Below are 24,562 nucleotides of genomic sequence, written 5' to 3' on the forward strand. Positions count from 1 at the left end.
ACAGAATTAAAATGTTTAACTGTTAAGATCAGTGCTGTGCTAAGCCCTTTATTTAATCCTCTTCACAACCTGTAAGATGGATACTGTCATCATCTACATTTTATTAATTAAAAAACTAGCCCAGACAGAAAAGCTAACCCAGAGAGCTGGGTTCAAGCTCAAGTCTAATCACTACAGCGAACAGTCCCAGATTAGAAGCTCCATATGTAATAGGACCTCATCATCATCATCATGGGCTGATCTACTTGAGATCTGACCATTTCTCACCGCTTCCACCCCTATTTCCCCAGTTCAAGTTACCTCCATTTTCAGGAAGATGACTGCAGCTTCTTCCTGACTGGCCTCTTGACTTGCATTTGTACCTCTACAGCCCATTATTTACCAAGACACCTGAGCAATCCTTTAAAAGCCTACGTCAGAACTTGTTACTCCTCAGATCAAAATCCTGCAATGGCTCCATCTCACCCAGAAGTAAACCCACAGTCTTCACCATGGTCCGCGAGGCCCTCCTGATCTGGCTCCTGGCTGGACCCCTCCTTCCCTGGCCCATTTCAACCTCACTGAATTCTTAACTCCTCTCAGATGCAACATATGCTCCCAGGGCCTTTGCACTTGTTGTTTCATCTGTCTGGATTGATCTTCCCCCAGATACCCAAAAGGCCCACTCACTCCCTCACCTTCTTCCAGTCTGTCACGTTCAAAAGTTATCAAAAAACACCCCATCCACACTCTTTAAATAGCACCCTCTATTACTCCCTGCCCCTTGCCCTGCTTATCTTCCCAGGAGGTCTCACCTCCTGATATGCTGACCATTGATTTGCTTCTCTTCCTCTTTGTTCAAAAAGGTCAGCTCTTTTCAGGCAAAGACTGTATTTTGTTCATTCCTTTATCGACAATGCCCAGAACAGTGCCTGACACAGAGTGGATGCTCAAGGGGTGTTTGTTGAACAAATCCATCCATTCCAAATCATATCAGCCTTCATAGTCCTAATACTATATGAGCATGGTGCTATACTTGGAACTCATTCTGTATAATCCTGATTCCATTCTGAATAAACTCAAACTTAAATATGAAAAAGCTTTAACGCCGATAGTTTAATAATGAGACACACTTGTCCTCTAGCTCCTGCTATATTGTGGTTAGAACAAGTGCATGATATTTTAGTAATAATGCTGTTGGTCGATGGCCCCCCTGAGAAGCCATCGCTCGGTCTTATTTATAAGTCTGCACTTTTCTGGGCCTCAGCTCCCCTCCCTCGGAGGGGCAGTAACAGCACCAGGGGCACCTGAGAGTCCTTCATTTTCTCTTTGGACTTGGCTCTGCACTACCAAACTCAGATTCGATTTTAATAAAATTCTCCCTTGTTCTAAACTGAAGTGGAGACCATTTCATTGTTCTTTTGAGAAATAAGCATGCCAGCAAAAGGAACTTTTTAATCAAATAAATAATTTCTTTGCGTGTGTGTGTGTGTGTGTGTGTGTGTGTGTGTGTGTGTGAAGGCAGAACAAGAAATGATGAAAAAAAATTCAAATAAAAAATGTTCCCTATTTCCATAAAAATGACTTCTGTTTTTCTTAAAACAAATCCCTATAGCCTCTGCATGGCTAAGCCTGGAGGCTCATATCTGTAGCACAAAGCACTTGTCCTCTTCCTTATCCCTTTTACTTTCGTTGGTTGCTTTTCCATCTTGAAACGATGCCTGGATTGTCCTTCCCATTCTCCTTGTTCACCTTCCAAAATGCACTAGAAGCAGGTGAGAAACTCTCAGGCCACAAACTCAGGTGTGTAGGAATTGTAGCATGGTAAAATTTTACTGTAAAATTAACCTAATTTCAACTCAGGGATCCCTAGTGCCAAGGTGACAGGAAATTTAACTTTCAAACAATACTGGCTCCTACCTTGCTCCCTCCATGCTGTTGGCATTGCACCAAAGTCCCAGGGTCTTCTACTCCCAAGGCATCAGTAACTCCCTCTGGTCATCAGTCATCTGTCCACTGTTACCCCAGCTGGCCTCTGTTCCAGACCACACGGTCCCTGCCTCTGCTACTCTGAAGTCATTCAGGGAGCTTCATAGATCTTGGGAGAGGTTGGACATCACTGGCTGGGGATCCAGCCTCTCTGATACCACAGGGCCATTCCCTCTGAGATCCTAGTATGTTCTTTAGCTGCTATGAGGGAGCAAGTCTCATGGGGCCCATCCAGCAGCATTTCAGCTGAATCTGGGAAGTGCCTTTTCTCTCAAACCTGACTCTCTTCAGCAGGCTTAGTATTTTGGAAACAAAAACCACACTTTCTGCAAATAAGAAAGCATAAGCTACTTGATTAAATACAAAGAGAGAGTGGAAAGAAGCCGGGAGAAACACACATGTTAATACATATCTTTAAATGACCTCACCACACATACCCCCATAACAATCAAACAAGAAGACTGCTTTTCTGTTCATGCATCTCAGAAGAAAACGTAGCGCAGTGCAGACTGGAGGAGTAGGCCTGGACTTGAGGTCTCAAGTGGCTCTGCTACCTGCACCCTTGGGGGATTCAGACCCTCAGTCTGCTTTAGCCATTGAGAAAAGGACAGGGCGACTGGATGTGCTGTAATAAGACTCAACCAGTTCCATCTGCACATCACGTTCTGTTCAAAATCCAAGTCACTGGGCTGGCCGAGTGGCACATCGGTTAAGAGCTGGCTTGGGATGCCAGAGGGCCCCGGTTCGGATCCCACATATGAGGGCCAGTGACACTGCTCTCTACAGCTAAGATGCTGAACAACAGCTCAACATGGGGCTGGGCTGCCATGAGTCGCCCACGACGGGTAGGCTGCAGCCCCTGTGGCAGTGGGTTGCCATGGGCTACCGTGTGTAGCCAGCAGCCAGCGTGAGTGGCCAGCAGCCGCTGAGAGCGGCCGTCCAGAAGCCAGCGACTGATCTGCCTCGCCCAGGAAGAGCACAATGATGGTACCAACTTGGGCCAATGAAGCAATGTCCTCCACAACTAGACTGAAGAACAAAACAACAGAAACTTATCTGTTCCCATCCCCCAATTCCCCCAATAAAAATCTTTAAAAAAAAAATCCGAGTCACTGAAGGAGTCTTGGAATTGTTATATCACTTTTTTAATTGACCAGTATAAACCTGTGAATATTATTTATCAATATAAATAATTTGTCCCCAAAATATCATTTGCATACAAGTATTCCCTTTTTATGACTAAATCTGTTTACCACCATAAGGAAGATAGTTTTATAAACCACCTTACTTTCCTGGTCCCCTTTTTGGTAAAGGATCAAATGATGACTCAGGAATTACCATCTCATGCAGACCCACATTCTTAGCAGAAAACCAACAAAAACAAAGACTCGAGCAGTCCCTGAACAATGTCCCCACCCTCACCCCCAGGATGCTGCACAGAGCTGCCCTTTTCTCTTTTCGAACAACCCAGTGCAGGGCCAGCCGATGGCTCTCAAGGATGTGCGCACGCTTTAATGTCTGAACAAGACAAATGTGATAAGCATCCGAATTCCTGTCTTTACCCTGTCATTTTGGTTTTCCTTTTTCTTGTTGTAATATATGCAATTTGGGGAACCACTTTACATCCTTTTCTGGTATAAGGTTGGGTGTAAGTAGATCGAATAGAAACTGTGGGGGACAGCAAAGACAGTTCAGAATCTTTAGCAGCCAATGTGAAAAGCAGACAGGATTCCTGACTCCAAAGCAAAGAAGACCCATCACGAATGTGAAGAGGACAAGTCTGGTAGAGAACAAAGCCTGGACTGGAATCCAGAGAGTTATATAATACGATGTAATACGATCTAATGGTAATCTTTGAAGCTTATGAAAACTGGACCATTCATCCATTCAACAAAACTTTACTGGTCACCTGTAACATGCCAGACACCATGCTAGGACTAGGTATGATTAAAATATGAATATTCTAAAGCAAAAAAGAAAAAAAAAGTTTAGAAAAAGACCTATTGCAATATTACCATGTGCTCATAGAGCCTCATTTATTCTTGTCCCCTTGTTATTGATGTCAATGACAATCATAATGAATAACAATCTGTACTATGCCACGCAATCTTCCAAACAACCCCATAAAAGATTACCAGGCCCATCTTACAGATACTGGCGCACAGAAAAGTTATTTGCTAGTAAAGACAAAGCTTCGTAAATGAATGCTGTGGTACTTTTAGCTACTCTGCCATGAACCCACAGAGCCATCACCATTATGACTCCATATTTCATGTTTGCACCATAAACACACACACACACACACACACACACACACACACACACACCTTGCTGGACCAAATATGTATGACAAATACTTGTCCCCCCCAAAATCGCATTCTGGGACCTCCTTGAGCTATATATAAATTTGCCTATTAACACATGAAGATGTACTTATCCCCTCCTTGATGCACCTTTCTAATAGCTTGAGCTACCAGAATTAAACAATGGCTGTTGAACTAGCCATCAGCCCATGGATTCTGGGATCAGCTCTGATCTCCTGAGTACACATTCTTTGTCCCATCAGGTTGCACCGTCCTTTCTCTGCCCTGGGTTTTCGGGCACCTGGACCATTCCCCTGCATTCCAACAAGGGAAAATAGAACCTTGTTCAGAAATGTCATTTGCCAATGTTATGTTTCTTTCAGTCCTGAGTCACTATTGGCATAAACATCTGCTGGTCACTATAAGAAAAAGTAAGCTAGAAGCTGTTTGAACTTGGAATAGAAACCAAAAATTTGATATTGTGGACTGCACAATATGTCATTAGGTTGTATTTTGTGCATCAGTTGCTGTAACTGAAAATGTCCATAACACTCCTTACTACTTTGTTTCAGAGTTTTTCTCAAGCTTAAAAATAATATTAACTAAACTCTTGTAATCCCTTGGTTTAAATAATTACATAGGCAAATCAACATAAAGTAAGATTTTTTAGTGGCAAAGAATGTTATTCACATAGTCTGATAGTTAGCATTTGTCTCTTGTCAAATACTGTCCCCAAGGTATTTCCATCTCAGAATAAGCATAGACCAAGCTAATCTCCTTAGCAGGAATAACCAACAAGAAAAATTATAAACTAACATTTTATAAATATTATAAATCTAATCATTGTTAAAGTAAGGTCAAATACTTTGATCAATGGTATTGTTGTGTTAGAGTATTGCCTTCCTGCTAAGAAATGAAACTGAAGTACACTTATTAAACCCATCACATTTGTTTCATTAGTGGCCATCAATGGCCTGTAATCAGGCAGAGTTCATTAGTGGAATAAACACACAGACTTCAATTTGTTTCTTTTTTTTTCTGCTGTCCACCTTAACCAATGCTATCATTGTTGAATTTGCATTAGGCCTAAGGAAAACATCTTCTCTGAGTTAGAATACAGAATACCTGTTGGTTGGGAATAGTTTGGTGGACAGCAAGGGTAGGTGAGGCTCCTGACGTCACCTTCCTGACCTCAAAGTACTTAGCGCATCCTGTTGGCTCTGAGTACATTGTCCTGTCTGTGTAAAGATGATGACACTTAGTTGAAATGCACGTGGTGCTGACTAGCCCTGTGAGGGATTCTACACAACACCTTCCCTTCTGATTTTAGAATCCTTCCTCCACCACTGCATTGCACCCCAGCAGTTTAGTTCAGGGTGGTATCACAGTCCACAGTCAGCTAGGTCCCAAAGGAGTCATTTCCTCATTTCCTTTACTCAAGCACTGCGTTCCTTACAGCCTCCGGGAAACAGTGTCTGTCCATAAGAGACTAAATTATAGGCCAAGGTTGAGTTTTAACTCTTGACTCTCCTAATTTCTGAATCTCCTTTTTAACTTACTTTGATCTACAGCCACTAACATTTCTCCCCAAATTTGATGCAATCTGGTATTTATTGCTTGCATTCCAAGAGAAGGTGTAGATTTAAATGATTTGGTGTCAAGAATACAGTCTTTGAAACCCAATATTCTTGGCAGTGGTAGAGGAGCTGCGGGGCTTTGGAAAGAGATGGAAAGAAGGGGGCCATAGCCAGCTTCCTTTATTGGTAGGTGAGACAAAAGTCCACAGACGAAAGCTGCATGAGATTTAAAACATTTGAAAATTTGTGTCAGAATACATACAAATTTTATGAATAAGAATAAAAAGACTTTTTGTAATTTAAATAAAAGGACTGGCCAACCTAATGGATTCAAGAGAATAATATTTAATAGAAGGGTGCAGAAAAAGAATTTTACATCCCTGCAAGAAACTCCTTTCCTCCCCCACAACACTGCTTTAACGTTAGTGAGGCAGGGACAGTATGAACTTTACAGGAGAGTCAAATTCTGTCATGTGATGTGCACAGAGCCTCACGGAGGCATGACATCAGGATGAAGAGTGGACTGCTGTGGCTCCCAGCACCCCAGGAGCTGGGAGAAAGGGCGATTTTGTATCGCATTGATTAGTCATGAAATTTGGAGGTAGGTATACTTGTTAAGCCAAAGAAATTTTAATTATAGCTTGATCTTTATGGTTATCCACCAATTTGTGTTAATGTCCACCTCCAAATCTGTTAATTTGTATTTAGGTCTTGAAAGCAAAAAAAGAAAAAGGGAAAAGGGATATTTCTAGTAGTGCTACATTGAGAGGTCTAAGGAGCAGAGCAGAGTCAGGTAATATGTATTGGGTTGTCGGAAAAGTCATGATGTATTTTTTTCTGTTTTTGTTGCAAAAATGCGTCATGACTTTTCCCACAACCCAATAGCTGCCATTATATAGTAATTGCCAAGGTCAAGATAAAACTGTTTAAACTTTTTCACACTGGATTTTTTATTCTGTAAGTAGGATTTTTTATTCTGATAAAACCTAAACTGTATAGCCTTACACACAGAAATCCCCAGTGTCCTGCATTTTCAATGACCTCATTATTCTTTTAGCAGTTTTGCCTCACCTAAATATGTCTTAGATGCCAGAGAAAGATGAGGATGTCATGTTTGATACTTTGGGGTTCCTTTAACTCTGCCCTCTCTTTTGTAACATATTTGCATGATATGTGTGGTAGGCTATATAACAGCCCTGAAAGATATTCATATCCTAATTCCTGAAACATGTAGATAATATTACCTTACATAATAAAGGGGACTTTGCAGATGTAATCAAGTTAAAGGTTTTTAGATGGGGAGATTATCCTGGGCTATTCGGGTGGGCCCAATGTTAGCACAGAGTCCTTATAAGGGGAAGACAAGGGGATCAAAGTGAGAAACAGATGTGAAGGCCAAAGCAGAAGTTGGAAAGATGTGCTTTAAAGATGAAGGAAGGAGCCATGAGCTAAGAAATGCAAGTGTCCTCTGGAAGCAGGAAATGGGAAGAAAAGGAATTTCTACCCTTCAGCCTCCAGAAGGAACACCGCCCTGCCAACATCTTGATTTTACACTTCTGACTTCTGGACTGTGAGAAGATAAATTTGTGTTGTTTTAAGACACTACCTTTGTGGTAGCTGGTTGCTTCAGCAATAGGAAACTCCTACAGTGCGAAATGTCCAGCTTTGCTTCCTAAGGATACTTGCTGTATCCTCTTTTAAATCATCTCCTGGTTTTGAAATGGGACCACAGAAGGTCCTGCTGAAGCCAGCAGGAAACATCTGGTGGAATCTGAAGTCTTCAGGCAAGTAGGCACTTGGCTTCTCTGGTAAGGAAGGACCTCATGCTCTTATGAACTAAGAGATCCAAGCCTTCCAATTTCCAGAAGATTGCTTTTGGAGGAATTACATTTGAGTGAAACTGAAACCTTAAACTTCTTCTTTGAAAATGAAAGATAAGCCATTATTGAGTGGGAAGTTAGGCCGTGAATTTTCCCACACCTACTTTCTGAGTCTCTTTACAATAGTTCATTTATTATCTCTTCATTAAAAGTGAACATATATGTTTTCTATCAAGATGAAAACCCTCTGGAATCGGACTAAGATTTCTTCCCAAGCATTTCCAGTCTTTTCAGAGAATGCAAAGTCTCTATTGTACAGAAGTACTTGTGCATGCATATGACGTAGGAACTGGAGTGGTAGCAAATAAAAAGGTTTATTTCCGTCAAATGCCTCAGAGGAATCTGTTGCTGGTTCTTGAGTTGAGAGAGAAGTAGCATTCATTAAAGCCATTTTATTTACACAGTTGATTTTTACAACAAGCTTGTTGCTGTTCTGGTCTCAGGCCAAAGATACTAACAATAACATAAAAACTAAGTTTCAAGTGGAAACTAATTTCAAAAAGACAGGAAAGGGGGTGTTTTATTAGCATATGTTCTTCAGGAAAAAGCTCGCTGTTCTTATGTAAACCAAATGGGTCTTCCAGTAGATACAAACTCATCCTGAAGAACGTGGTATTTGGAGTTTCCTGCAGCTGAGTCCCTTCAGGAGCCCTCTCCTGGAAGATGGTAATTACCAATACAGAAAGCTTTTCCTGTTAATACTACTAGTCATGTACTGCTGCCTTTATACTTAAACCTGATAGATTAAAAAAAAAACTTCTATAAGAATATATCAAAAGGCAAATTAATCATATAAGCTGTTAGTTTTTATGTGGATACTCAACTGCCATTGAAAACCTATATGCCAAATTTGACCTTTTCATGATCCTTCATGAATGGGGAGGAGGCCCCTCCCTGTGTCGCAGGAGCTTGGGAGCCTCTGCATGCCACCAGTGCCTGCCTCCCTTCCCTCACTGCTGTGCCTCTGCTTGTTTGCCCCTCAGTCCTCCATCTTCACTTTCCAATCTGACTTGACTGCTAGAATCTAGACAATAGTCAAGAATTCTAAAAACCTTCACCTTATCACTTCCTCTGGGGATTTCAGAACTTAATGAATGGTCCCGATTCTTAGAAAGAAGAGCCAAATTTTCTTCATGACTGCAGTGAAAGGAAATTACACAATATTTCTTCAGGGGCCTTTACAAGTAGTTGTGGCACAGTGCAAATTGGAAAACAGGACAGATTTCTCATGAGGGCTGGACCAGATGGCCTGTGTGGCTGCTCTCAGAGTCCTCCCTAGCTGTCAATTCCAAGGAAAAAAAATAATCACTGCTCGGCTTCTGTTTTGGTTTCCAATCTGAGTAACTGAAAATCAACATGCAATGAAGATTTTTAAATGTATTTCGCTTCTGAGCGTCAGGAGCAAGGTGTCAAAGTAATCTCTAAAAGCAAGAAGCAGAGTAAAGATGCTTAGCACTAAATACCCCAATGAGCACTCCTTATCCAGGACTGACGTGTAGCACTGTCTGGTCCTCTGCGCCCATGGTTTTGCAGCTCTCTTTCTGAGACACCAATTCTTTACAAATTGTGATGTCAATCACACTATCATCTGGAAATTAGTTTATGTCCAGCTTCAGAATATGTACAAGTAGAGGGCTTCTGTGGGGGTACTTTGGGGTCCTCACAGCTCTGCAGGAGATAAAGAAAGCTGGTCTGGCTCTCTCGGTGCACATCACAGCTTTGCTGTGTCTAAAGATAAAAGCTCAAACTGCAAACTGTGCATATGTATAAAAGGGAGTTGTCCCTTCTAGAAGCACTGCCTGCATTGTGCTTCTTTCCTGTGCTGAAAAGGGGGACATAACCAAGAAGCTGCACTGTAGAAACTAAAGGAGTGCAAGGAATCCTGCTTTTGGAATCAGGAGACCTGTGATTGGCCTTGACCTTCCCATCAGCTCTCTGAGTAACTCTGACCAAGGAACCGGTCATTCTGTATAGAGCAATGTGACTGAACTAGATGGGATCTCAAGTTTCCTCACTGCTAATCTCCACGGCTAACTCAATCATTTCTAGTGACCACACAGGATTAATCATTCTCAGTATTAACATGGAAATCTGAAAGACTTTTGCCTTAAATTCCCCAGTCTCTATCACTCTATTTCCCAATTCTCAAAAGAGTGGAACACTGGTGACAGTGATGTTTTTTAAGAATTCAACATGATTAATTTGCAACATTGAAGCATTTTTTATTATGTCTAATAACTATCACAATGGCTTTGAAATTCTTGTAGGGAAGTATGAGTTGATGCTAGTGAATTCGGTTCTTCTCATAAAGAGGTTTTCTCTCCTAAAAGGGGCTTTGAAGAATACTCAGAGAAACCAAGAGTCCTATATTTTGATCAGATTCATTGGACCCAAGCCTCATACTGCTCATGAATCAATATACTAATGATAGGCTATAAATTGGATGAAATAGATTTGAAAAATTAAATTTAAGAATCTAATTTTCCTTTTGAATCTAATGTGATTTTTTTCCTCTTTCTCTCAAAACATTTCTCAAATTGCCACAAGTTAAAATGTTTGCAGAACATTTTTTAAATGGATATCTATAAAAATGAGTACACTTCTAAAGGGGGTCATTGAGTGGACTAGGGATTAAGGATTCCATCTGTAGCAACCCTATTGAAGATTGCAGCTAGAAGACAAGCTGTTTCTGAAAACACTCTGGAGAGAGTGCCTCACTTGCACATGTGCACGCGCACGCACCCATTTCCAGAGCCATGAAACGACGTTTGCCTAACAACTTCCGGGAGGCTCCCTCCCCTCCTACCATTTTCTCACCATCCCATAAATGCCAGACTTCTGGCTGGTGCCTTGCAGAGGTGGAATAAACTCTATGAGATTGAATCAGCAACTAATTTTCAGGAAGGTTTCTCCACCTCCCCATTCTCAGCATTTTGCTCTGAAGAAGAGATGAAAGCCCACACCCATAGGAGTCAGTGGAAATGACAAATGTAGTCTTTAAAAAAAAAAAGGGCATTTTAAATAACCAAGCTGCTCGCTTCTCTGGACTAAAATCAAATATTTCTATTTGAAACGCAGCCACAGGCTGGCTCTTCTCTTCCTCCACTTCAGCCCACCTATTTCCTCCCACTTTTCCCCCATACGGAGGCTCACATGCGCACACACAGACACACAGACACACACACACACACACACACACACACACACACACACAGTGCCTTTTACATAATCAGCTGACAAGATTGATTTCACTTCAATTGCTTTGATTCAAAATCTGCCCACCACTCGTGGGAGGTAAAGAACAGGGGATGAGATGTGTGCTTTAATGAAGAGGCCAGGAAAGGAATGCATGGGAAACGCATCTGGTCTCTCTTTTCTATGGAGTGTTGCTTCTATATAGGAAAACAGAGAGTGCTATGGAATTCAACACAAAGTCTCTTGTTTCAAACTTACAACTCTTAGATTTGTTTTTGGACCAACTTTCAGATTAAGCCTCTCTTAACAGAACTTTGTAACCAGACGCCCTGATCAAAAACCCATAATGGTTCCACCACTGCTGATGTTTACTTTGTGTCTAAATTGCTTACCCTGACCTCTGGGATGCCATACGTAATCTGACCCCTCTTTACCTCCGCAAGATGCTCTCTCACCACTTCCCTGCAGGAACCCTCTTCCCTATTCCATTGTTTCTCACCACTCCATACAACGTTTGAGACATGCTTCTCCCCCTGCTGTAGTCTGCTGTCCTTCTCCTCTATGTTCTTCTTGGTATTTCTCCTTCCTCTATACCAAGCTCCCCTGACCTTTCTGATGAAACCTCTCCCTGACTCCTATAGCCCTTGGTGAACGAGGTCTCCTCAAACTACAGCAACAGTTCTTTGTTTTACTTAACATATGCGGCCATTTTGTGTAGAAAACGAGTCCGATTAAACTATAGACACTCAAGAGAGGACCCTCACTCTCTGTATCTCCAGCACTTAACAGTGTCCCACATGTGCAGTCATTTCCCAAGCAATTATTGAGTAGCTATTATGTGCCAGGTGCCAAGTTCAGATTCTGGTTTATAGAGATGAATAAAATCCAGACCTTATGCTGCTCATGGACAAATGGGGAAGACACTGATGCAAATAGATAATAGCAACACTATGCAATCAATCATTTTCATGATTGCATAACAGAAGTAAGAAACAGAGGCAGTGAAGGTATTAAGAGCAAATATTTAATGCTATATGGGATGGAGCCAATGAAAATTTCACAGAGAAGGTTATGCTAGAGTTGGGTCTTGGTAGATGCACAGGAGTTTGCCTGACTGATCAAGAGGGGTAGGAGAATTCCAGAGCAGAAGGGCCAGCATGGAAAATGATACAGAGACATTTTTAAATAACTTAAAAAACAAAAAGGTTCAGGGTATCATGAGCATCCCTTTCTTAAGTAGGTACTTCTGATAAAGCATGAGATTGGAGGTAAGATGAGAAAACAAAGACTAGTGACTGAAAAGCATGATGGAAGCCAGACCATGAAGGGCCTCAGGTGCTATGTTAGGTACTTTGGATTTTTATCTCCTGAGTTACTGAATGGCATTGAAAAAATTTGGAAATAATGTTCTAATCTGACAGTATCAATTACATACTAAAAATAATGATCACAACAACCTGATTGTCCTTCAGTGGATGAATGGTTAAGAAAACAACAACTGCAGAACATCCATACCATAGAATACTACTCAGCAATAAAAATGAATGAATTATTGATACACACGACAATGTGGATGGGCCTCGAGAATTATGCTAACTGAAAAAAAGCCAATCCCAAACTATTTTTTAGAAGCCTGTGATTCCATTTATATAATGTTCTTGAAGCCACAAAATTATAGAGATGGATCACAAATCAGTGGTTGCTAAAGATTAGGGATTGGGGATGATTACATGGGTGTGGTGATGGAACAATTCTGCCTCTTCACGGTGGTGGTAGTTACAGAAACTCTTACATGTGATAAAACTGCATAGACATATAAACTTACACACACATGAATATATGTGCAACTAGTAAAATCTGAATAGATTCTGTGGATTGTATCAACATCAATTTATTAGTTTTGATGTTGTGCTAAAGTTACGCAAGATGTTATCACTGGAAAAAACTGGATTAAGGGTAAACGGAAATTCCCTGTATGTGTGTGTGAGAGAGAATTCCTGTGAATCTATAATTATTTCAAAAAATTTTTAATTATGACAAAAATGATAGTGGTTATCCTAAAAAGAACTGGAAAAAGAGAAGTTTTCAGTGGAATTGAAAGATTACTGCTCAGACAATATTTCTTCTTGTAAAGAATTCTCTTAAGAATTTCAAGCTTGTTTTATGTAACTATACAGCACAAGGTTATATTGACATGGATGTACTTGTTACAGATAAAAATTTTTCTCAATGAAATTGGGTCCATCAATATTGAAATTATTCTATAGTTAAAGTGACAATTTTAAAACGGGGGTAGCTTATCAGTACAAATGTGCTGAATTCTGAATGACAAAAGCTCTGAGATCATGTCAAACACTAGTAGTTGGACCCCCCTAAAAAGTTATAAAAAATAGATAAATAACACCCAACTAGCCAAACAAGCTTAAACAACCATACAAACCTGACTTAACTTATGTGCTGAGTGATTTGGTTTTCTTAGAATGAAGAGTTCATGTATGTGTGTACATCTAACATGTCTACATTTATCATGTGTATACATATCATATATGGTTGCTGATTGTACATCAAACTCTAACAGAGTGTGATGAACTCTGAGATTAGAAACTCATGTAAAACTAACATAGAGAAACTATCATGCATTAACAAAGCACAAGTGTAAAAACTAGGAGAAACACAATAGTCCTATGTTATTTACATACAGGACAGTCCCCAGAATAAATGTTAGGTGGAATCATGCTCTCTTGGGCTGACAGTTATCATTTGAGTAGCAAATTGTCCTAGTGGATTTTCTTCATCCTCAGCCTTGAAACAATAGTTAATTTTATGCAAGATTCTTGCATAATGGTAATGTGGATTTAACAGTGGCTTTGAGCATTTTATTCTTGTAGAATTTATATGCTTCACACAAGTGTATATTAGTTCTTTCTAAAATCCCAAGTTCATGAGTTCTTGATTCATGAATGCTAATCATAGACAATGATATGAGTTGGGCTTTAAAAATCATAAGGCATTATGTCAGTAGAAGGCAATCCACTAATTTAGCAGGGTTATAAGTAAGTCCTCAATGGCCAGGTAGCACCTTGCAGCAGAATTGGAACCTGAAAGAAGTCCTTGGAATGGCAAAAACAGGTGGCAGATATGGGCACAATTACTCATGCTCTAAAATGTAACCATAATCTTGGAAGTGAGGCCAAGATGGCAGCCTCAAAGTGGATGAACTAAGTTGGCCCAGGCATGACTATCACCCCCCAAAATACAGTCTTTATAAGCATGTCTCACAATAGATTATTATTTGTTTTCTTATTCATCGTCTGTTTCCCCAACCTGAACGTAAGTCCCAAACCTTTCCTGGTTTCTATATCTTTGTGTACCCAGTTCTTGTAGGGTTCCTGGTACAGAATAAGTCCTCAGTAAATATTTGTTGACTAAATGAATATGTCTTCACTCTATAATACTGCTTTTAACAATTTTGAGTGGTAGACACTTTTCAAATTCTAATGAAAATTATGAATGCTCTCTTCAGAAAAAAAATGCACAAAAAGATAATGATTTGATTTCCTGTAGGGTTCATGGATCCAGGTTAGGCTATGCCTATGGAAATTGTTTTCAAGGATGAGGATATTATTTTCAACACAATTAGCCACTGAGTTTCTATTCTAGTTCCTTCAGGCATTCTCCTGATCATTTGCCCAAGCCAATTTCCTCCTCAACTCTATAGAATTATTTGTTTATTTTTTGCTACTTATCATTGATCAATAGTCATACATGCACATTAAATTTTAGTGACATCATTGTCAAAGGAAAGGATAATTCAGCTAATAAAAATATTCTATTATTTTTTATAAAGTGTATAATCTGTCTCTCCACCTGCCTCTCTCTGTCTCTCTTGCTCCAACGCTAAGAAGCTTTAGTGTACACTTGGTATAATCTCATAATCTCTTTCCTAAAGGTCACTCTGAGTGGAATTTGAAAAAGAAAGGGGTTAAGTCATACACACAAAACCACCTGCCCAACATAGATGGAATGGTTCAGAATAAGAGGGAGAGTGGAGATGAGGTAACTTTTTGTAGAAAAGAGCTGTCCTTAGTTATCAGTAATGAAAGATGCCCAAGTGAAACTTGCACACTGAGCTTTTGGTAAGGAGAGACTATTATCATCCCATCTAAGCTGAGCTGTCAGTTACCAGCAAACCCTTCATGGAAATCGCCTGCCTTCTAAAAGCCTTCATTAGACCAGATTCTTCCAATACAATAATCCACAAGCAACTATGAAACTCTGCCACTATAAATGAAGGGTGTTACTTTTTATTTCTTCTGGTTTACAAAAAGAAAGCTCATGGAGCTGCTAAAATGCTGGCGGCCACAATCCAAATCACCTCTGTGATCTGCCTTAACCCTGAGTGTCCTGTTCCTAGGGACCCCCGCACACACACGCTACCCTCAAGGAAGGCAGAGAGCAGTTCATCTCCATCTCAGCAGCGGAACTGCATCCACGGACTAGGGGTTGGGTGTGTGCCACAGAAGCAGCAATAGAAGATGCCAATGCACTCGATACTGCAGTCTCAGCAAACTGTCATCATGGGGCCCTACTCTCCATCATGGAAATATCAGGAAAAGCAGGGATACACAGCAGACACTTCAAGCAGGTGCCTGGAGCCAGGCTGCTTGCATGGTACTGAGGTTGGGGCAAAGAGCTTTTTAGCTATGGTTTTTAATGCTTGCACACCCCAACACTCACAACTTTCTTTCTTAATGGCTCAAAAATACATCAAAACAACAGTGCTTGGCATTTTTGCAATGAGAAGCTGTCCTGTAACTCTGCAAAGAAACTTTTTCAATGACAAGCTTTATAGAAATTGGTTTAAATGCTTATTTCAAAAGCCCCACATGGGAAACAGTCTTAGGTGTGCACTGTTTTAATTGCATTAAGTTCCTTCTATCCTAAAACCTGTTTCCTAAGAAAGAGGCTGGGTAGTTAAATGCAAATCATTGACAAAATCACATCTACAAATTAGAGTACCAGAGCCTTCGGGAGATGCTTTTCTCCTTTACATCTGCAAACACTTTTAGAGATTAGAAGCATAACAGTTTTAAAGAAATAAAGTCAGTAAGGCTCAGTACAAAGCAGATACAATGAGGAGGCAGGAGTCACATAAGTGAATAATGAAATTTTCTACTTATCAAATTTAAGTCATTCCCTGTTAAAAAGAGCATCAACTATTGCTGGGAAGATTTCCAACTATGGAAAGCAACATAGAGGAAGGGGGAGCTTAAATTTTATAAGGAAAGTAGTAGTATTACAACAATTGACTTTTTCTCCATGTCTCACAACACGGCCTACATTTATTTCAAGCAGAAATTTAGATTTAAATGTGTCAGTGTTCACTCTAATTTGCCATTTGGGGTGTGTGTGTCGGGGGGTTCCTCCTGCAACAAAACTTCCTCAAAGTCTTGCATAGCTTTTGTTACCATGGTCTTTCAAAAGACAAATAAGCATGCAGTACTAGATGGGAAACTATTTTTAATAGTAGAATCACAGGAACTACAGTCTGTACCACAAAATAGGACAACCACATTCGCTGCTGAAAAGCTACCCTGATCTCAGTACCAGTTTCCAGCAGTGTCTTATTCTCTGCAGACTGCAATTCATACAGCTTCTGAGGTGTTCTTAACACTTTAGAATGCACAAAATAGGCCACATTTAAAAAAAAAAACCTACACACACACACACACACACACACACACACACAACACAACCACCTTGGGTTTTCCACCCTGCTAAGGAGCTATTTTAGAGACACTCGAGAATTCTAAATTAAGTAACCCACAGAAGAAAGAGTAAGTCACTTTTCAAACCCGGCGAACTGTCTCCACTGCACCTGTCTAGCACACGGAAACCCCGGGCAGAGGGAATCTTACATCCATACCTATATTTCATGCCAGTCTGCTTTGCGGTGGACTCTTTGAGAGAAATGTGGTGCTGAGGGGTGAACGTCCCCAGGCTGCGTGCGATGATAGCGACCGTGCGGAATTTGGCCCGGGCTGCGTTCACCACATTGGGGGCGGTGGAGCTCTGCTTGCTCAGAAGTCGGTCCTCACCATTCCGACTCTTCAAATTGTGCTCTGTGCAGGCTATGGAGACTTGCATTGCTTCCCCGGGCAGCACACGGTCCCTCTCAGAACCCCAAAACACAGGCAGTCACGAGAGGTTGAGCAGTTGGGAGGGTTTCTGCTCGCCTTTTAACCCCTCCTTGGCGCACCCCCGTTCCTGGGATGCCGTCAGAGGAGTCCTCGCGGCAGACTTCAGAGCCGGGAAAGTGGCTGCGGTGCAGGACAGAGCCCTGGGCACCGACCGAGAGAAGTAAACAGCCAGCTCTGAAGTTGTCACAGCAGCTGGAGCGCGGATCAGGCTAGCAAATCTTCCCGGGCGGTCACCTCGGCTGATTAAACAGCCAAATCCATGTAGCCGGGAGGCTTTTGCAGACGCCTAGGGCTGAGCATTCGCGCTGACTACACGCAGCCCTGCAGGAAGTCCATCCGCCGTGTCTGAATGCGGGCTCGCCTCTGGGCGATGGCTCAAATCCACGCAGGCATACCGCAAGATGCGCCGCCAGCACCCTCTGGACCACAGGCAGGATGCTCAACTGGCACGCGGAGCATCCCAAGAAGCAGCTAAACGCAAGCCCGGACGCGGGGACCGGTGGTCCTCAGCCACTCAGGCTGTCAGCTCCCTCCCTGCCCCACTCCGGGAGGTAGTGGGGGCTCCTCAAGACCCCTCCCCACTCATTTTCAGGCAAAAGCCTTGGTCGCTGAGCCCACAGGGACACGGTTTGTAGCTGCAGGAGAGGCAGGCAGTGAGTTCCCTTGAAGAGCTCCTTGTCTTTGTGTGTGCAACGGGAAGGCACGGATCGCTTTCACAGACCCTCGCTGTAACAGGGTCTGGAGTGCTGCTCAGAAAGCAGGACTCTGCCCGGACTCAGACCAAAGCCTGCTGCAGCACACCAGTTGGAACTGGGGGAAGGCAGAGTGGGGGTGTTTCTGCCACCGAACCTGCCAGTGAATTAACACGTGATTACTCTGTGACTGGCTGGCTTGCTCAAACAGCCTGAAGTCCCTATTATTAGCCTTGCCAGGGTTCATTTCCCCTTTGCACATTATTTCTTAAGCAGATAAGTTTGAAGTTTCCTGAAAAGCCACAGTGCAGACTTTCTGGAGTCAAGACAGCTATAACTTGCTGCAGAATCTATTCTTGCTCCGGAAGGCCGGCCAAGGATGGGGGAGGAGGCAGCAGTCCAGCACCACCCAGAAAGGGGCTGCTCTAGGTGAGCAGGGGTCGCATCACCATCTAGAAAGGTCCAGGTCAGGTGGCTGGAAGCATGTATACTGCCTGCTGGTCATCTACGGCCAGCTGGTGAGGACAAGCACTATATCCCCAGATCAGTGGTGCGCAGCAAGATGTGAGGGGGAGCATTGCCTGGTTCAGTGTCAGGTGCAAAGCAACTGCTCAAACTAAGCACCAACTGGCCAATAACAATTTATCTCTCCATTTGAAATGCATGAAAGCCAGAATCCTTGTATAGATGAATATACACTAAAATTGTGGCTTCTGCAAAACGAGTTTTCTAACCATGTTTCCCAGACACCACTGTCAAGCAAAAAGAAACAGAGTTCAAATCAACAATATTTATAAGCACCATCTCTGTATAAGGCAATAGAGAGAAATGTGGAGAAGAAAATGAAGCACTGTCCTTCTCCTCAAGAAACTAGCAATCAGGGTGGGAAATACAAAGCATTCAGTCTTAAAGGGGCTAATTAACAATGTCAGAGGCACATTAGAGTCAGTTATACAGACACTAAGTCTACTAGAGTTTAACAGGGGAATGATGACAGGAAGCTGGAGAACGTTCCTCATTTATTAATTTCCCTCACTTCTACTAAGACCCTATTAGGTACCTGGCTTCGTTGTTGCTGGGGTACAAAGATGACTTAGATAGAGACTGGACCTCAAGGAGCTCATGGGTGCCCAGGCAGCCCTCATAGAGGGAAGGGACTTGGCCTGGGGCATGAATTTAGTTAGCAGGAGAGAAGGGAGGCTGTCTTCCCAGAGGTTGGCTGGTGTGGGGAGAACATATACTCTGGCTGTGTCTGTGTGATATAAAATAGCAGGTCTGACCACTTCGTCCCAGCCAAATTAAGTTGTAGGAATAAAAGTTTTAAGTACGATATGTGCCTGTTTTGAATTCTATCCCAGGTATGGATCTTAACATTGTGTACCCTGCAGATAAGGTTTAAAGCATATTGTGGAATTCCATCTTTTACCCTCCATGCCCTTCCCACTCCTTACTTTAAAATATAAATGTACCGCCTAATGGTCAGTAGTTGGGAAGTAACGTTAGGATGGGGTGAGGGTTGTAGAAAGGGACAAATGGACCTAGGATACCTCCTTTTTACCCTCAGCTCCAAGGTAGGCGTTCTTTAAGCATATCTTTGTTCCCTGGAATAAATAACAGTGGGCAGAGAGGAAGCAGATCATTCGAATGTTTATTTTTTCACAGTAAGCTGGCTCATCGGAAATGATCAATATAAATCAGGAAAAGAGTCAAATTGAGAAGAGGAAGAAGTGGGAGGAATCAGAAGAAACAGCTCAGAAAAATGGGAAAAAATAAAGCAGCCTGGGAGGCAAGATGGAACACAGTGATCACCACAGTGCCAGAGGGGTCAGGAGCCAGCGGCTGCGGGGGAGGTGCGGGGAGGTGGCTAAGGGAGGTAAGAGTGCTGCCAATTCTGCAGGGAGGAGGGGGACTGCTGAGGGTGCCAGAGATCTGGACACTGTTAGCTGAAGTGTCAGGACTAAGAGCAATGTCTGAAAACATAACCAGCACCGGGAATAGGTTATCAGAATAAAACATGCAGAGCAGAGTGCCTCTGAGTCACCTTTTTATCCCCCACAGGACCAAGTAGAGTGCCTTGTGCATAGCAGGCCCTCACTCTATAAATAATTGAGAGAAGGAGATAAGGAAGCAGAGGAAGGAGGAGCCAGGAAGGGAGGAGTATGGGAATATGCCTAATTCTTGGATAAACTTGATTCCTTAAAAAAAAAAAAAACATAGAAAGAAAAATAGAAAATCCTGCACATTCTAGTTTCACACAGCTTGCTCACTGAAAAGGAGTGAATAATTGTCCCACAGTCACATCTGCACCTCTTGTGTAGAGGCAAGTGTTCCAGCCCTTAGGACATGCCTTGGAGAGAATCAAAGACCTGAGGCTGGAGAGCCGCTCACAGTGCAAGCCTCCTTCTTGCTAGCCACAGTGCAGTCTTTTCACATCTGTCGCCACTTGCGCTTTCTGACAGCCAGCCAGCAGCGAGCGTGGTGACTTACCCCAGCTGTGCTGACCCTTCCCAGCATTAATGGAGCAGTAGGTCTCAGGAGCCCGGAAATTAGATAATAGTTGGCTGTGAGGATGCTCATTCCTAATAAGAAGTGTGTGCTAACAGGCCACATGCTAATTAAGCTGGGGAAATTAGATTTGGAATATGTATCTTTTCATGGTCACGCCATAGGATTTGGAAGCGTTCTCACTATTATTATTTCAGGCTCACTTAAGATCCACAAATGATATAGATATAGATGTGGACATAGGCATAGATACAGATATAGGTATATATGTACATATAGATATAAATATAGGTATAGGCATAGATACAGATATTGTTATGGGCCCCCCAAATCCATATATTGAAGTCCTAATCCCCGGTATCTCAGAATGTGACTGTATTGGAGATAGGGTTTATTAAAGAGGTAACTGGGGTAAATGAGGTCATTAGGATGGGCCCTAATCCAATATGACTAGTGTCCTTATCAGAAGACAAGATTAAGACGAGACACACACACACAGCGTGAAGATCATGTAAAGACACAGGGGGAAGACGGCCATCTGCGAGCTAAGGAGAGAGGCCTCAGAAGAAATCAATCCTGCTGACACCTTGATCTCAGACTCCTACCTCCAGAACGCTGAAAAAATAAATTTCTCTTGTTTCAAAATACCCAATCCATGGTATTTTGTTAGAGCAGCCCTAACAAACTAATACAGATGTAGATATTGCCTGTTTTTATTTTAATTCTTACATTTTTGGCCAAGAGAAACGATTAGAGGTCTCTAAAGAACATACTCCTAAAAGTCACTATTAGGCCATGATAAATATCATGATCAGGCCACTCAACACATCCTAAGCCAACACTACAAACGTGCTCCAAAGACCAGGTCCAGATACAACTCTTTACCACAAAGTCTTAAAGCCTCTACATGGTGATGCTTGATAAAAAACAAAGTGGTGGTTTTCAAGGCACTTCGAGTACTTTTCCTTGGTCTTAATAATCTCCTTATTTTGCCAGTTTGCCCTTTTAAGCACTTGCTTTCTATTGGGCATCTGGGATCAACCAACCTCAGAAGTGTCATGAGGTGGTAGAGACAGGCCTGCACCAGCAGGCAAAGGCCCGGGCTCCAAACCCAGCTATGTCACTTTGTCTGTGACCTCAGGTGTCATTACAGCTCTCTCTGCCTCTTTTTCTCTCACCTGAAATATGAGGGCAATACATATTTATTCCCAAGATCCTCTTTTGGTCTATAGATTCCATGAGCTATTTTTTCAGAGAGGTGGAGGTTACAAGATTACACAGAGCCAAATTACCACTTAGCCTGCAATTTCACCTTGGTCTCAGCTGGTCTCTATTATTACCTGATATTTGGAATTCTTTGGAAGTAATGTCAAAGGGTCATCATTGGGTCATGGTGACAGAGCTGGTTAGGAACAGACCACAGGCTCCTTAACTTGCACCTTATCTTCTCATGGTCATCCTAGAGTCTTCATGGTAAGGTGGAAGGACTCTCGGGTGGGGGTGTCAGTTAGAGCTGGGTGTGAAGGCCCGCTCAGCTCCACCCTCCTCCTCCCCATGTGCACGGAGCAGCATCCTCAACCTCCCTGTGCCTCAGTCTCCTCTGAGGTAAAAAAACGGTGCCAGAACATGCCTCCCTAGATGACGGTGGGAATTCATGATACAGCGCTTGGCCCACAGCAGGCACGTGGGCTAACCACTAAGTATCCATCTCAACTTATTAAAAACAGGGCTGTAAGGAAGTCTTTAATTTCCTCTCAATCAAGCTCACCAGGAGACTTCAGCAATTATTAATAGTGGTAACACTTACACAGCACTTCCTATATCCTAGAAACTCTTAAGGACACTTTACCTGCATTAGCTCATTTTACCCTCATAAAGCCAAATGAGAGGTGCTACGTTATCAATTCCGTTTTATAGATAGCAAATGTGCAACACAGAGAAACTAAATAATTTGCCCAAGGTGACACAGGGATTTACCTGGGGGGAGGGAGGTAGCCTGCCTTCTTAACCCCTGTGCACACTGCTCCTCACTGCAAGAGCTTCCTTGTGAGAAGGGCTTTAAATAGTGCCATTTGATGAATGTAATTTAAGAGAAGCCCTATTCTTATTATGAGCCAGGAGGAAAAATTCTATTTTAAAAGTCTAAAACATTCAGAACAATTAAATCATCCATTCTTGGTAGCTTTTGAGTATGCCTTTTTATCAAAAACCTTTTTCAATACTTCATAATGCTTTATTCCTTGCTCAAGAAAAGAATTCGCGGGCCAACCAAGTGGCGCGTTGGTTAGGAGTTGGCTTGGGAGTACTGGCTCTGAGCAGGAGGGCCCCAGTTCGGATCCCACATGAGGGCCAATGACGCTACGCCCTCTACAGCTAAGATGGTGAACAACAGCTCAACCTGGAGCTGGGCTGCTGTGAGTCACCGGTGATGGCGTAGGCTGCAGTGGGGCTGCTGTGGGCTGCCGTTAGCTGCCATGAGCCACTGTAAGCCGCCATGAGCAGCCATCCAATGGCCGGTGAGAGACTGCCTCACCCGGGAAGAGCGCAATGATAATACCAACATGGGCCAGTGAAGCGGCGTCCTCCACTGCTGGACTGAGGAACAAAAGGACAGCTACTTGTCTGTTCCCCTCCCCTAAATCCCCCCAAAAAATCTAAAAAAATAAAAATAAAGAAAAGAAAGAAAAAAATTTGTCTTCCGATTACCTGAAACATTTTTGATTGATTTAATTTCTTATAAGTAAAGTCAGAACCAAGTGCTTTTTGCTGAGTCTACTTAGAACTTATGGTTTATATTCCACTGGAAACCACAGCCTGCCAGGCCCACAAAACATTTAATTTTGCATCCAGGAAAAATCGGATTCATTCAAAACAGAAAAGAAGCTGCTAATATCCAAAGAATTTTAAACATGCATGTGTGCAGATGGCAAGCCATTGTATGTGCCTATTATTTGTGATTAAAAGAGGAATTCATTGTTAGAGTGAGCATTTGCTTTTTATCAGAAATTCTGAACACATGGGTTTGGAGAACAATTTACCATATTCTGACAAAGTGAACCAGCCATGAAAATTAGCACCAGCCCACATTTACATAGGCATGGGTTTGGAGATAAAAGAGAAAACAAAATTGAGAGGTCAGATTGGAAATACTCAAGGCTCTGCTGAATGGAAGACACTTGCAGGTATCTACTCATCTGCTTCCCTGGAAGAAAAGTTCACCAGAGAAGCCCTACCTGGAAACTCGGAAGACAGGGGCAATACAGGCATTCTTACACCACCAGCCACATGTCCAAAACCAAAACATAATTAAAGGATAGTGAAGCTTTTCAATTAACATTAACTATACCCACAGCCACTGATAAACATGCCTTAATTTGAAACGTCTGACACATCAGATGTATCAAGACTTCCAGTGTTTATCACTTTGTACATTTAAGGCAAGGTGCCACACGGCTGTAGGAAGCAGGTGTGGAAAAATAGGAAATTGTCAGTTCAGATTATTTTGCTCAGGCCTCTTCATGGTGGGTCATTTCTCGTAAACTTGTCTGGAACCTGGACATAGAGGTGGGAGAAAACAGGGGCACATGGTCTGTTTATTTTATTTTTTTAATATTTTTTTTATAAATGCCTTTAGTTCTCCCTAAACTTTTGGTTGATTCAATTTCTTATAATTAAAGTCAGAACCAAATGCTTTTTGCCTCTTTTCACTCATGTACATACATGAAAATAGAAGTGGAATAAATGGTTAAAGAATCCTCAAAAGGCATTCAGAATTTGATGCTTCTGGATGTTTTCCTGCGAGTCATCAATGTCCACATCTGTCCACACAGTCATCCCTTGGGTTGGTAATGCAGCATTTTTTTTTTAAGAAAACCTGCTAAACAATCGCCTCTGGGATTTTTTCCCCAAGCTGTTGACACCCACTCTGAAAGCTGTGACGCATCCTTATGGGTACTGACAACCACATTATGACGGACACCTGGCCAGCAGCAACTATCAATTATGTCACAGCTTCAGCAAAGAGGAAACATGTGCTTCAAGGAATTGATAAAACGTGATGATATTTAAGATAGTATATTATAAACTCTTATTTCATGGCAATATAAATCTAAAATACTGTGGAAGGAGGGAATTAAGGGAGGGAGAGAGGAAGAGAAGAAAGGAGGCAGAGAGGGAGGGAGGGAGGGAAAGAGATTTGAGTATCCACTGTGTGCCAGGCATTGTATCAAAGGCTTTTACATC

The 24,562-nt window shown here is 42.1% G+C and overlaps 1 protein-coding gene across 2 annotated transcripts in view; it reads right to left on the reverse strand.

Moving 5' to 3' along the window:
• KCNAB1 (potassium voltage-gated channel subfamily A regulatory beta subunit 1) overlaps positions 1 to 24,562 on the reverse strand; it is a 373,578-nt gene that overhangs the window by 231,970 nt on the left and 117,046 nt on the right. Inside the window, exon 1 of one of the 2 annotated variants that reach the window (XM_019627616.1) lies at positions 16,850 to 17,932. The exons of the other annotated variant lie outside the window; for it this stretch is intronic. Within the exon in view, the coding sequence (XP_019483161.1) occupies positions 16,850 to 17,070 (221 nt within the window). The 5' untranslated portion in view covers positions 17,071 to 17,932. Of the gene's footprint in view, positions 1 to 16,849; positions 17,933 to 24,562 lie in introns of those variants that run through there. 2 annotated transcript variants of the gene reach the window in all.

Source organism: Hipposideros armiger, unplaced genomic scaffold (genome assembly GCF_001890085.2).
Source record: "Hipposideros armiger isolate ML-2016 unplaced genomic scaffold, ASM189008v1 scaffold_16, whole genome shotgun sequence".
NCBI classification, from domain to species: domain Eukaryota; kingdom Metazoa; phylum Chordata; class Mammalia; order Chiroptera; family Hipposideridae; genus Hipposideros; species Hipposideros armiger.